The sequence below is a fragment of the Carcharodon carcharias genome, chromosome 2 (assembly GCF_017639515.1).
Source record: "Carcharodon carcharias isolate sCarCar2 chromosome 2, sCarCar2.pri, whole genome shotgun sequence".
In the NCBI taxonomy this organism is placed as follows: domain Eukaryota; kingdom Metazoa; phylum Chordata; class Chondrichthyes; order Lamniformes; family Lamnidae; genus Carcharodon; species Carcharodon carcharias.
In genome coordinates, this window is record NC_054468.1 from 215,571,249 (window position 1) to 215,586,393 (window position 15,145).

At 44.0% G+C, this 15,145-nt stretch overlaps 1 protein-coding gene across 2 annotated transcripts in view; it reads right to left on the minus strand.

Moving 5' to 3' along the window:
* The window catches only part of si:ch211-125o16.4 (neuroblast differentiation-associated protein AHNAK), a 53,075-nt gene that overhangs the window by 21,403 nt on the left and 16,527 nt on the right, over positions 1–15,145 (minus strand). Inside the window, exons 2-4 of one of the 2 annotated variants that reach the window (XM_041177100.1) lie at positions 8,472–8,511; positions 7,604–7,760; positions 3,060–3,217 (exon numbers count right to left, since the gene is read on the minus strand). In XM_041177100.1, coding sequence (XP_041033034.1) covers positions 3,060–3,217; positions 7,604–7,760; positions 8,472–8,474 — 318 coding nt within the window. In that variant the 5' untranslated portion in view covers positions 8,475–8,511. Of the gene's footprint in view, positions 1–3,059; positions 3,218–7,603; positions 7,761–8,471; positions 8,512–15,145 lie in introns of those variants that run through there. The other variant, XM_041177110.1, reaches the window with a different exon arrangement.

The following is a 15,145-nucleotide window of genomic DNA, read 5'->3' on the forward strand; positions in this document are numbered from 1 at the left end:
CAACCAATGTAAAAACTGTACTTAGGTTCTGTAGGACCTTTCTCCTTCATAAAATAATATCTTGCAGTTGAAATACATTACATTGCTAAGTTCTTATATTCATAAATGAACTAACTTTTAAAATAAAATAAATTGAAATATATAAAAGGAATGTGCCTTTTCTGCTTAATTCCTACACCTGCCTCTCCTCACCAATCCTCCTGTTTGCTGCCTCTCCTGCACACAGACCCACCCTGCTCCTTACCTCTCCCGCTCCCCAACCCTCCCAATCACCATCGATCTTGCTTGCCGAACCTCCCGCTTGCCACACATCATACTGCCTGACTTCCTGGTCACTGACCGACCTTCCCAGTCGCAGGCTGACCCTCTTGGTTGCTAGCTGACCCTCTCAGTTGCCGCCGATTGTGCTTACCAAACTTCTCACTCACCGTACTCATGCTCCCAGACCCTTCCCGTCGCTGGCCGACTCTCCTACTCCCCGTCTCTCCCACCTCTACTGCTCCCCACCTTTCCCACTCCATGCCTCTCTCACTCACCGCTTCCTTCTCTTGCACTCTCACTAGTAGCAAGGGTTCAGGAGATGAGCAGCGACAGGCAGGAAGAGTAGCTTTGGAGTGAGAGCAGCTTTGAATTGTAGGGTTGCACAGATAAATTGCAAGCTGAAGAAGCAGAGAGAGGGAGGGTTAGCAAGAGGGAGGATTGGCCAGCAACCAAGAGGGTCAGAGACCAGGAGAGTCGTCCGGCAACCAGGACAATCAGGAAGAATGATGTACAGTGAGCAGCAGGTTCAGCATGCACTGGGAAGGTCAGGGACCGGGATGACTGGCCAGCAACCTGGAGTGGAGGGGATTAGGTGGGTTGGGGACCAGGGGTTTCAGGGGCAATGAGGGTTGGGGACTGGGGGTGGGGGTCAGCAAAAGGAAGGGTCGGCCAGCAAATGGGTGAGTCAGGGACCAGGAGGGTCAGGGACAAGATGGATTGGGGACTGGAAGAGTTGGGACAAAGAGGGTCAGGGGCTGAGTGGGCCGGCAAGAGAGAAGGTCCACGAGAGGGCAGGTCTGCGAGAGGAAGGATAAAGTGAGAGGGAAGGTCTGCAAGAGGAAGAGTCACAAGAGAGGGGGTTGGTGAGAAGGAGGGTCCATGAGCGGGAAGGGCCATGAGAGGGAGGGTCTGCGATAGGGAGGGCGGGAGAAAGGGTGGACAAAAGGAAGGGCTAGTGAGGGGGAGGGTGGGTGAGAGGAGGTTAGGCCGAGGGTGGGTGAGAGGAGGTTAGGCCAGCGACCAGGAGGGTCAGCGAGAGGAAGGGTCATGCAACCCTATGTCACACCTGGCGCGATACAACATTAAATAAAATTCCTGATGTTAATCGCGAATACCTACCCCATTAACTTACCGAAATTGCAACAACTTAAACCAGGGCAACCTAAACTTACCATATACTGAGGACTTACTGTATTCAATGAATCAACCTCCACTGCTCTCTGGAGAAGAGTATTCCAAAGACTAACAACTCTCAGAGAAGAAATTTCTTCTCATCTCCATAATAAATGGGAAACCCCTTATTTTTAAACTGTGTCCCCAATTCTAGATTCCTCCACATCAGCTCAGCATCTATGCTGTCAAGTCCCTTCAGAATCTTATGCTTCAATAAAATCACCTCTCATTCTTCTAAACTCCAATGAGTATAGGCCCAACCTTTCCTCATAAGGCAATCCCTTCATCCCATGAATCAGCCTAGACAGCCTCTTTGAACTGCTTCCACTGCAAGTATATCTTCCTTAAGTAAGGAGACCAAAACTGTAAATAGTACACTAGGTGCAATCTCATCAATGCCCTGTACAATTGTCGCAAGACTTCCCTACTTTTATACTTCATCCCCCTTGCAATAAAGGCCAACATTCTATTTGCCAATCTAATTACTTGCTTTACCTGCACGCTAACTTTCTGTGATTCACGTACAAGGACACCCAATCTCTCTGTACCGCAACATTCTGCAGTCTCTCTCCATTTAAATAGTATACTGCTGCTCTATTCTTCCTGCCAAAGAGGACAACCACATATTTTCCCAAATTATACTCCATGTGCCAAATTTTTTGCCCATTCACGTAACCTAACGCTTTGCAGACTTTGCCTCCTCACAACTTGCTTTCCTACCTATCTTTATATTGTCAGCAAATTTGGCTACAATGCAGTTGGTCCCTTCATTCAACTCATTAATATAAATCATAAATAGCTGAGGCTTCACCATTGATCCCTGTGGCACTCCACTGGTTTGCCAACCCGAAAATGACCAATTTATCCCAACTCTCTGCTTCCTATTAGTTAACCAATCCTCTATCCATATTACAAACCGCCCCCCCCCCACCACCCCCATCTACTCAGAATTCAGTTGTGGCAGGAGACTCCTGGGAGGTCAGCAGAAATGCTTAAGAATGTCCTCAAAGCATCAGTCCAGACATCAAACAATCCTGCCAGCTCAAGGGAGTCCCTGGGATTTTGACCACCCAAAATGGAGATGGTTCATCCAGGAAGGCAACAAAAACTTCAAGAGACTTGTCGGGAATGTGCAAAGATGAGGTTGAGACATCAGAGGGAGCGCACAAACCTCCAAACAACCCATCTACCCAACCCTTCAAGCACCATCTGCCCCGCATTGGGAAAATCTGCAGATCATGAATTGGACTTATCAGCCACCTCAGAATTCATCGAACCAGAGTGGAAGTAAGTCATCCTCGATCCCAAGGGATTGCCTAAGAAGAAGAAGGGGAGATCACCCCCAATATCATGAGCTCTTTTTATGTGGCACCTTGTCAAATTCCTTTTTTGGAAATCCAAATGCACAATATCTACTGGTTCCCCTTTATCCACCCTACTTGTTACATCCTCAAATACCTCTAATAAATTTGTCAAACAGTATTTCCCTTTCACAAAACCATGTCAGTTTTTCCTGATTGTATAATGATTTTCTAAATGTACTGCTACTACCTTCTTAATAATGGATTCTAGAATTTTCAGAATGGCAGATGAACATACTGGTATAAAGAATTTTTTTTTTTTACCATGTCAGGACTGTTGTATCTGAAATCTGGACTCTTGAGTTCTTCTTTCTCATTCAGTTTTAGACTTGTTTTGTATGGTTCTGAATATTTTAGTATTTTGCTAACCTCTTTACTGTTTAGATTGTCAAAATGTATTGTTACTGCATTCAGTTGATCACCTACAAGATAACGAAGATAAGTTTATAAGTTTGTTTGTCATAAAATAACATGTACCATACGTTTCCAGATAATATGTTATACTGAAATTTGTTCAACAGTTGAGTACAAGAATAAACACCAGCAATATTATCATATAGATCAAAGCATGTTTTATTCAACATTTTGCAGAAGGAGGCCGGGATATCAAATAATCATATAACCTGAGGGATATCCAACAGATATAATTTACTTTGATTTTCAGAAGGCATTGGAAAAGTTCCACATCTGTGGATTTTAGAAATAATTAAAGCTCATGCAATGACTAGAGTATTAGTTAATTTGATTGAAAATTGCCTTGACAATGGAAAGCAGAAGGTGAATATAAATGGGAAAAGTTCAATGTGGAAAATTACAGTAATTCCTCACTTAACGTTGCAGTTGTGTATCTGAAAAGTGTAACTTTAATTGAAACTACTTCAAGTAAAACAGATTTTCACATTACAACCAATTTAAAAGCTGTAGATAGATGTCCTACAGAATCTCTCGTCAGAAAAAACAAGAAAACATTATACCCTGTAAATTGAAATACTATACATTCCTAAATTCCTATACCTATATTCAGTGAGTCAACAAGTGGGAGAGGGTCAGGGATTGGTAGAGAGTCAGCAAGCAGGAGAAAGTCAATGAGCGGGAGAGTTGGGGAGCAGGAGAGAGTCAGGGAGAGAAAGAGTCAGAGAGTTGACAAGCAGGAAAGAGTCTGTGCACGGGAGAGTGTCAGCAAGTGGCAGGGAGTTGGGGAATGGGAGAAAATCTGGGAGAAGGAGAGAGTCGGGGAGAAGGAGAGAGTCAGGGAGCAGGAGCGAGTCAGCAAGGGGGAGAGTGTCGACGAATAGAAAAGAGTTGGTGAGCGGGAGAATCTCGGCAAGTGGCAGGGAGTTGGGCAGAGGGAGAGAATTGGCAAGTGAGGAAGAGTCAACAAGAGGAAGGAGCCATTCCAAAATGGCGTTGATCAGATCATGCAATGCTATGTCAGCCTCAGCATGAAATATACTAAAGCGGAAATCCCAATGCTGAGTTTGCATACTAGCCCCATTATATCTGTGACACTAAAGCAGAACAACACTGAATGAGGCAATTTAAAACAGGGACTTAGAGTAATGAAAGATAAGGAGGAAGAGACTTAGGGTTATATTGTTAGGCTTTTGGATGCCTATATTCCATTTGAGCTGAATCAAACAAAATACAATGACAAGAAGTGGAGACTGCTGAAAACTAATTGACACAATGCATTCTTCTTACAAGAGGAATCAACATTAAAAAAATAAGGAACAGAGGGCTGCATGGAGTCAAAAACTATACATTAAGAAGAAAAGGTTCAGGCAATCCTTCACATAAACCTCACCCCAGTATTTTAGTGACAGAATTGGGAGCACAGTCAGTTTGAGGTGGCAACCCGTATATCTGAAAAATCCCAAAATATCAAGTATGCATTCTACTTACAGAACTAAAAAAGTGGTGAGAAGCAGCAATGGGAGACCAAGTGAACCTTGGTGGCCCTTGTCTTTCCAGAAATTGAAACCCAGGAAGTAGCATTTAGGAAGAGGATGAACAGCAAAATGCTACTCCAGGCAATGCTGGTGGCCACTCATCTATCCCCTCAATAATGCTCTATCTCTTGCACTCAGTGTCCCAGAGAGACACACTTGGGGCAACTAGATAATACAAGTGAGAATTTGACACTGGGTAATGCATGGAATGCAAAGGAGCAGTTGTGGCAGTGAAGCCTAATATTGCTGGGCAGAGGTTTAGAAAATGTCAGCTCCTTTCTTCTTTTTTTTTGAAGACTTAGATCTCAGGCATCCTGCCATGAAAATAAGGATGTTAGCAGAGCACATGCGGAGGCATGTAGCAGACTCTCAGAAGATCTACAGCAGTTGGCTGGGATTGACTCTAATATTATACTGTTTAGCACCATTCGGAGAATAATTCACATTAATGCAGTATATTTTGGAGCACCTGGCAGCTTTAGGAACATCTGCAAACATTCCACAGTATGCTGAGGCCTCCAGGCCAATCATTGATTCCAGTGTGGTAATGCTGACTGCAAGTCTTGGGGATGGTTTGGAGAGATTGATGCCTATTGGACTTTGTAACATCCAGGGCAGCACCTCAGGCTTACACGATATTGAGGGTTAGCTCTCATGGAATTGAGAGGCAAGTTTTGACTTGGCGCAGTAGTGCAAAATGAATCAGCAACCCATGTTACATCTTTCATGATTTGTATTGCCACTTATCAAAATCTGCCTCTAAGAATCTTAAATGAGTTCATAAGGTCGGTTCTTGCAGCAGATCACTTCGCCTATTTTTTTTTTGCAAGTGCCAGTCCGATTACAGGAGTCTGCACAGAATGAGATTGCTTTTTCTCAAAACAGCAGCAAAAGAAGACACTGTGAACAGTTCCCTCAGATGTCTTCACAGGTGGAAATTAATCTTCAGAACCAGTGTGACAACGAACCAATGCCAGAGACGTGGCCTATTGCCAGTCCACTCCAGGACTCAGCACTGAGAGGAAAGCCACTTCAACCTCATGAGCATCACTGTAGCAAGCATCCACGTTTCAGACCCAGGCCACGAAGTGGCTTCTAAAAAAATTGTTAGAATAGAATAGCAAACCTATTCTGGTTAGCTTGGGTGCCAAGTATGGTGGAGTGCAAAGGAAAGTCCTTTGGATATAACGTTGCAACAAATTATCTGAACAATTGATGGACTGGCCATTTACTATTTGATTAGCGTTAAGAAGAATCAGGTATAGTTATGATGTTGCATTTATCTTTTCCATTGGTCCTAATTGTGCTGGGACCTCATTAAAATGGTAAAAGCGTACAGCCAGTGTTATCTGTGCTACTCATTGGCTCTACACAAACTTAGGGGGTCAGAAAATCAGACATGTTTGATTGCAATCAGCACCTCTCTAAGGGTAGACACATTTTGGCTGTAGACAGCAGTAAAATTTCCTATATTGAAGAAGGCGGCCAGGACAAGATGCCCAGGTTCTCTGATGCTGCATTGCAGGCGCTGGTCTAGGCAATGAACAAGAGACAAAATGGGCTGAATTTTCCCACCTTAGGTTTTTTCTGGACTCGGGGACCATTTTCAAGCCTCCAACCCAATCGCCGCCACAGTGGAACTACCAGTACAATCTTCTGAGAGAGGTCCAATCAAGAGGGCACCTCCGAGATCACTCCAATTGGAGACAGTTGGCAGGCTGAGGAAATGGGAGGGCAATTCTGAGCATTCAATTGCAAGGGCCTTCACACTGCCTGCAGTGAGAAAGCTGCTGAGGTGAATGGGATGAGACAGGGCGCAACAAAATGGATGCATGAAACAGCTGGAGGAAACAGCAGCCACTATGTCAACAGTAGCACTATCCATGACATCAGTCTCCAGGGGCTAATCATAGATTTGAAAGCTTCTGCCTCCAGATAACGTCAAGCTTGCCCATTTGCACCTTTATAGTTCAAGTTGCAGATTATTTTTATATTCCTCCAACCTTCCACTGTGCACTCAGCTCCTGCAAGTTAATGAGCTGCAGACAATGCTGAGATCCTGCACACTGCTGGTAAAATTCCATTGCTCTCAGAAAATGCTTGCTAATTGCTTCATTAACAACTCCAATTGGCTTCTCGCTGCTGCCGGAGTGTTTGCCATTGACACACAGGAAGCTACCTCTAGGAAAGGCAGGGACATATCGATATTCCTGTTCAACGTCATTTTTCTAATTTTCCTCGGCTAGAACGAGAGGAAGGATGTTCACTGATAAATAACAGGCCACATGTGGGCAGGAGCTCGGGCAAGGGAAAAGGACGCCATTGGTACCAGCTCACCAGAGGGCAAGGCCGAGTATTAGCTCTGCTGCAGAAGAGGGCCCAGGTCACTGAATAAGGCTAATGGATATGCATCACGAAATGCAAAGGGCACATGGCGACCTGGCAGTAAGCTTGCACAATCTTGGAGGAGTAGAGCTTAAACTTGCATCAAGGTTTCACACAGAGCATGGAACCCATTCTGCCCAACATGTATGGTCACCTCCATGAGCAGGCAAATTAGTTAGATAGTGAGGGAGAGGAAGCCCTTTCGATTCCTAAAGATACCAGGATGGTGATGGAGAACACACAAGGCAATGTTGGTGCACGGTACAGGGAAAGGAATAAATGCATCTGTGCTGCCAGCTATAGTGTCCAATATTTTGGGGGCTGAAAAACAAGCATGGCACCAACAAATTTCAAGTCAGTGAGTTTTTATCTATTTGTTTTGACCATTGTAATAAAATTGTGTTGATTCTAGGTCTGTATCACCTCTGGCATATATTATATATCATCATACATCAAAAGAAAAGCAATAGTTACCTTTTTTCAAAGTGCCAGCTTTTGCAACTGGAGAGTTTTGTTGAATGTTCTCAATAATAATACCTCCATCAGCTGCATCGGTGAGGGTAAGTCCATCAGACAAGGCCCCAACATTCCCTGGGAGAACGACCGCTGTGCTCTGGTCAAAGCTGAAATTCTAGTTTCAGAAGAAAGATCATACATAAGGACTTGGAATGTTATTCTCAAAGCCTGATAATTCACCCATAGATTTTAAGTGAATGGATGTATTTCTACGTATTTCAGTGTTGCATTGAAGGGGAAGTACTTTTCCCCATTTATGGTATCAGTGGGTGCAAGATCAGGATATTGTAGAGGGGAAAGCTCTATACAAAATGTCTGCTCCCATGCCCATCCTGCCATGCCTGCTGTCCTACAGCAATATAAAGAGCAACCTTGGTGACTTCTTCTGGTTATCTGGTGTTTATGTTTAGGCTGTGTATTTTAATTGCTTCCTTGTGGATTGATACCCAGCAACAATGAAGGAATATGTGTCCAAGTCAGGATGGCATAAGACTCAAAGGGGAACTTGAAGGCGCTAGTGTTCCCATACTCCAAAGCCTTTGTCGTTCTAGGTAGTAGAGGTGCTGTCAAAAAAAGCTTGGAGAATTACTTCAGTGCATCCTGTAAATATTACAAACTGAAGCCATGGTATACCAGAGATGGAAGCATCCCATTATAATCAGGTTCATTTGCTAGAAAATACTTTTCTAACATAAATAGATGAATGAATATAGAAGCCAGAGAGACTTCAAAATGATGTAAGAGAGGTGATGGAACATAGAAAGCATTGGAATTGTCAGTCTAATGGTGAGCTCACATAACTAAACATGCAAAGACAATTACATACCATTCTGCTTCCTCAGTCACTGCTCTTCCAATATAAATCCCTGAAGACAGAAAAACAAAATGGAAATCTTGAATGTTCTACAATATCGGCACCACATTTCATTTTATTCTGCCTTCAAATTCCTCCCTTTTTCCCTGAAGGCGCTGATTCATTCCATAGGCACCAGTTGCCTTCCAGTATGTTGTGGCATTTCTGCACCAACGAGGCTACTAAGTGACTATCGCCAGCCATTCAACTGGGGATATTGCACGTGAGCCCAAAGCTTATAAAAGATTTTAATCAACACAGTGCAGATTGTTTTTGTGGAAAACCTGTCTCTGTTGGATAAAGTATTCTTCCAATCTCTGGCAGTATTCTTCAGTTCTGCGCCCACTTTTCAAGTCAAGTCACCTAGCTGGTTTCATTTACATCATCTGTGTCTTTCAATTTGTTAATGCCTGGTTCACGTAGCAACATAGAAATTTTATTGCATGAGGGGAGGCCATTCAACCCATCATGTCCTTTCGGCCAAAAGAAAGAGTTATTCAACCCTAATCCACTTCCCAGCTCTTGGTCCATAACCCTGTAGGTTACAGCATTTCAAGTGCATATCGAAGAAATGTTTTGACTGCCCTCTATCCTCTTTTCCCTAAAGAATATTAGTTGAGGCCTGCGACTCTCCTCATAATTGAAGATCTTAAGTTCTTTGAACTAGAGACAATGGATTGGGAGTGGGGGGAATGGTGGGGGGAGTGGGGGGGGTGGAGGTGTGGAGTGGGATGTGGGGGGTGGGTTGGGGTTTCCTCCTAACTTCAGTAGGTTTCTGTGCAGCCCACAGCAGGGCAAGGTCACACCAACTTTAATAACTAGTCCACTTCCAGACCAGAACAGGTGTCTGCTGTCCTCTAGAAAATCTCTGACAGAGAGAGAAAAAAGGCTACAGAAGTTAAGATTGCATAGCTGTAGCAGTCAGATGAGTGTGCCATAAGTTACTCTGAGATCAAGGGATGTGAGGTTGAAGCCAACTAGCTTGAATCCAGTTATCAGAATGGGAGGGTGAATATACCCAAGAGCAGAGGATCCAGGTGTAGGTCCCTCAGGGAAGCAGTGCAATATTTCACGATCCACTGGGAGGCACCACGACATTGTCTATAGTCTCAGTGGCTTGCAGCCAATTAACATAAAAGCTTGACATTTTCAGAGATGAAAAATAGTGGTTTTAGTAAAATTTCTCACTTGAAAGTGCAAATTATCAGTTTAAAATGGTTTCATTGCCCAGACAGTAATAACTTGGATTTCTCAAAGAAAAGCACATCACTTAGAACATTAGTGAAGTTTACAAGGGAGAGAGCAGGATTTTGAAGGGCAGATGTAATTTTAATTTTTTAAAGAGTGAACCAGAAGAGGAAGATTTTCGGAGACGTTTTGCAGGAAGGTAGAGAAGTGGCAAGGTGAAAGGCTAGGCGATGTTGACAGAGAAGGGCTCATTGGTTCTTCCCCTCAGTGACTGACGGATCAGCCTCTGTTGGAGAAGTGGAGGGAGGAGGATAAAAGCAGGAATTGAAAGTCAGAGGGTAGAGATGCAGAGTGGGATGTGGGGTTGAAAATATTGTTCAGTTAAGGTGGAGTGAGAGTGTGATGGGATTCGAGAAAGAGGACCTTGAACTTAACGTCCTGGGAAGAGGGATCCATGACAGAGCTCAGAAAACAGTTAGTGTCATCTTGCTGTGCTTGCTTAAAAGATACAATGAGTCAATGTTCAGTTCTATTTATTTAATGGGGCCTAAGGATTTACAACTAAAGAGTTTCTTTCTCTCTGTAGGTCATTGTGTTCATTATGTCATCAAATGACTCGAACAATGATAAAAACTTTAAAGCTTATATCAGTTTCAACAAAACAATAGGCTGAATTTTACCCCCGTTTGGGGTGGGGGGGGGGGGCTGTTGGTTGATTGTGCAGGAATGGGTTCGAACACAATCGTCACCCCTGATCGGGTGCACACCGCCATTTTACGTGGGTGGGCCAATTAGAGCCCACCCAGTGTGATGCTCGCCCAGAAGTACTGAGCGCTCCCTGTGCGGGTGGGGGATGAAGGATTCCCTGAATCTGGGCCTGCGCGCTTTTCGCATGTGCACGAAAGAGCACAGAAATCTCCCTGAGGCTCCTCTGTGCCTCAGGGAGATTTGTTTAAGATTCAAACATTTAAATAAAGAATTGAAAATATTTTAAGACATGTCCCCTCATGTGACAGTGTCACATGAGCTGGGACATGTCAAGGAACATTAATAAAAAAATGTATTTAATTTATAAACACTTCATGAAACCTCAACCTGTGGATGAGGTTCCATGAAAAATGCAAAGGTCGCCTGGACTCTTCGCCTGCCCGCCAACCTTAAGGCTGGATGGGCAGCTCATTTAATTGATTTAATTAGCTTTGAACAGGCCTTAATAATCCTTTGACAGTCGGCTGCGTGCCCACCAAACTGAAAATCTAAATGACGCGTGGTGATGTCAGGATGCCCGTCCGATGTCACCGTGCATCATTTTGCACGTCGGTGAGCGGGCCCTGCCCCCACTTGCCGATCAGAAAATTCTCCCCAATATATAAGCCCAGAATTTTGACTCCTTTCCAATCAAGTTTATCCAATCAATAACTGAGCTGCACACACCAGAGAAGCCCTTCAGTTTGTTCCAGAGTCTGCGGTGAATTAACTTATCTCAGCTGGGGTGGTGCCAGGGGGACAACAATTAATCCCCAAATCTGTGGGTTAAGCAGGGTCCCTACTGCTGACTGCCATCCAGTGGTCCATGCTGGGAAAGAGTATTTGTGTGCAGTCATCAAGTGAGGAGAGCATTGGGCTTGGCTGATACCTCATGGATGAATAGTCTTTGAACATTCATTGTATACATTTGGAGGTATTTTGTTCCCCACAGTGTGATTCCTATGAAAAGCAAGGTATTTTTCTCTTTTCTGCTTTGTGGGCTTCCCCAGACCTGGCTGAGGAAGAAACCCATTTTCTGTCCTCTGCTAGTGTCAGTTTGAAACTGGCCTCTAGGAAGCGTGTGACAGCGGTGCTGACGTGAGCCCTTAATGTGGGGGATGGAAAATAAAGAAAAACTGACATTTATATAGCACCTTCCATGACCTCATGGCATCCCAAAATGCTTTACAACCAATTAATTATTTTTTTCTGATGTATCTCCTTTAAGACACTCCTTAAGACCCTACCTCTTTGAGCCAGCTTTTGGTCATCTAACCTAATACCTCCTTATGTGGTTTGGTGTCTGATTTCATAAAGCTCCTGTGAAATGCCTCGGAATGTTTCATTACATTAACAGTACTTTATAAGTTGTTGTTGCTGTGCTGTTGTCGTCACTGTTATAATGTAGGAAGTGCGGCAGCAAATTTGTAGACAGCAAGCTGCCACAAACATAAGTGTGTGATAAAAACTGGATAATTTGTTTTAGTGATGTTGGTTGAGGGATAAACATTAACCAGAATCTGATAGGCCTCTTCTGTAGAATCGAGTTTGAGAATGTTTTTAGAGTTTCATGAGAAACAATAACTGGTGGAGATCAGAAAGTTGTGGAGGCTAGATCACTGGAAGCATTTGAAGAGGAGGTAGATAGATTTTTATAATATCGGGGAGTTGAGGGTTATGAGGAGCTGGCATGAGAGAGCAGCTGAGGTCTGGGGTAGGTCAGTCATGATCTTATTGATTGGCGCAGCAGGCTTGAGGGGCTGAATGGCCCACTCCTGCTCCTATTTCTATGTTCTTATGTTCATATCTTTGCACCATGTTTGCAGATTTTACTAATATGTTAAACAAGATCTTACCTGTGAGAGGATCCCGAGTGCTATTACTATATTACTATGTGAGTATGGCACACACACACAATTCACGGTGCACAGAGCATGACTCTAACTCCCAATTAATTCCAAAAGTACATTTTTTTTTAAATTCACATAATACAGTGCAAATGAGGGCAACAACAGCTGATCATGCAATGTCAGCTTTGGGCAAGACATATGCATGTTTATATTGACGATCTGACTTTATGCAATATTGCTGTTGTATTAAAGATACCAGTTTGGCGCCAGTGTTCTTGTTAGTGGTGAACAATGCTGCCAGATTCGTATATTGCCCTGTACTGTGGCAAATTAGAGTTTGTTGACTGATCCAACATCACCTGTTTCACATATTGCGAAAAGTTAAAATTACTCCCAAGTATTATCGGGATATTGAGATGTGTGCATTGATGCAAAGCAAAAATTATGTAGCATCAATGGAGAAACTGCAGTATATTTGATCTATCAAAGATACATTTGTGTCTATGTTATGAAACCACTTGAGTCAGATGATCAAAAGAAATGAGGAGTAGAACTATGATCACACTGGCCTAAATTTCCTGATTCATGTTAATTTACTGCTGCTGTTAACCCATTTTGATTAACACTGACATTAAAATAATGCTGTTAGATAATACAGGTAACTGACTTGTGTGTGCGCATGTGTAAGCAAGTGTGCACAAGAGTGCTGCAAATACAATCCTCTCTAGTTTGGTTTGAATCCAATTTGTTACTGATACTCAAAAAAAATATGGCTTTCATTTGAAACAATTTATGCCAGGCTTACAGTGTGATATTAGCAAACTAACGTGTCAATGCACCGCACTGCCTTTCTTTCATCTCACATTTTTCTTGCCATTGGTAAACTCTTTAGCTCAATTACATCATCTTCGTGGCAATAGCTTGTTTGAGAACATCATGTCGTGAAGGTGTTGCCACCAAAATGAAAATCAAACTCAAATCCCCACCTGTACAAGGGTGGGGCCTTATAGCCTCAACAAACAGGTGCAAATTCAAATGATATACGTCAAGAAAGTTATGGCATTCCACAAGTCATTCTGACTGGATATAAGATATATGTAACATATCGGCACAGCCCAGGTTACTGTTGTTAATTGTTGTTACAGTAACTGCATTAATAGTTTCAACTTATTCGTTTTTATTTTCCAAGGCAAATTTCACACAGATGTGTGACAGTCAAGCATTAGGTCAAAACTGAAGCACCACTGTAGTATTTATAATATTGGCCTTCAAGATCTGCAGGGGCGACATCTGGGTGCGTAAGTGCCAGAATTCATCTGCTAACAGTCCCTTCCCCTAGTCCTCATTGGCCATTCCTGATTAAGCAGGGCAAAGGAAGATCCCTTCTTTTACAGGTTTGTGATGGGCCCCCTTGCCACCAGAGGCAAGTGTTGGGCGTTTGCCAGCCAGGCAGGCCACCAGAGAAGCTTTGGCTGCTCAATGGGTGGGATGAAGGGGATGTCCAAATCTCCCCTCTAGGTAACATTGTTTTTTTCCAAAAATATAGTTTATTCATAAAATTTGTCAAATAGTGGTTTGTTAGTACAGAACTTCAGTAATGCTGAAAAAAAGAGACATGTCTAAGCTTTTTGTCTTGCACTTATCAGGACACTTCACAAGAATACCAATAGAAGGGGAAAGCAACAATTTATATTGTATGTGAAGAGAGTGCTGATTGGTTGGCAAGTGGCAGTGCAATGGAGAATGGATGAGTCCGTCCACCTTCAGGCTGAGGTGATAACGCCAACCTGCCAACGCACCGAGGTCAACACTGGTAGGGCGGCAGCTGTGATGGAGACCTTGGTCCAGGACTTCACTCCTTCACTGCTGTGCGGCTCAACTCCATCGCTGATGCCATAGTTAGCCTCCAACAATGTGTAGACGAGACGGATGCTGGGCAGGTTGATCTCACTCCAGCTACTCCTGCTCCTCAAGGAGTCAGCCTGGGGCCTCCAGGCACCCATAGGGAGGAGGATCAGCAGGTGCACACTCCGGGCCCATCCATCCAGTTGACTCTGAGAGTGTCTGGCCAATCCAACTCCCCACTTCCTGTGACCGCAGCAGCTCCAGCTCCATAGGCCAAGGACAGTGCCACTGCCACATTGCATGTCCCCAAAAGCAGGCCAGGGCCCTCCAAGTCTCGGCCCTCCAGAGGACACCCACCAAAGTCGTCACAGACAGGGCATCAGCAGGTTGCCTCCACCTCCGCTGTGGATGTCCGGGAAGCAAAAAGACATAGCGGCAGGGTTAGGAAATTTAAGGAGAATTAGTTGCACAACCTGGGCACGGGTGTTAATCATTTGTACATACTGTTCACTATTGTCAATAAACTCCAAGAATGTCTCCCTGCCTATGGCTCCTTGTTCTGATGAGCACTGTTCTTGTCACTCAGATGTGAAACCTTTCTACACAAGATAAAGGCAGGTGTCACAGCCCAGGGCCTCTTCCCTGTGCTATGTGAAGCCTTCAGACCAAAGTGATGGTCCGGCCTCACATCCCCGGAAACATTATGGATGCCTGCGCCTTGGCGGTGCTTGTCATTGCTGCCAGAATGTAGCGGGCAGGCATCACCGAGTTCTCTCGTTCTCTCGGTGTGCTCTCAGCACCTTTAAGGAGGGGCTGTCCCCCATCTCTTCAGCAGCTGTGACCACTGATGCTGTGCTCCAGCTCCTGAAGGGCTCAGGTGCTGAAGGTGAACAAAGCATCAGAACTTCTAAAGTTTCATGTCTGCATCTCTATGATATTACCCTGATCACGCAGCACAAGGGAGCTGCCCTCAGCCAGACAGGAGTCAGACATTCTCAGAGGCTACATGAAGATTTT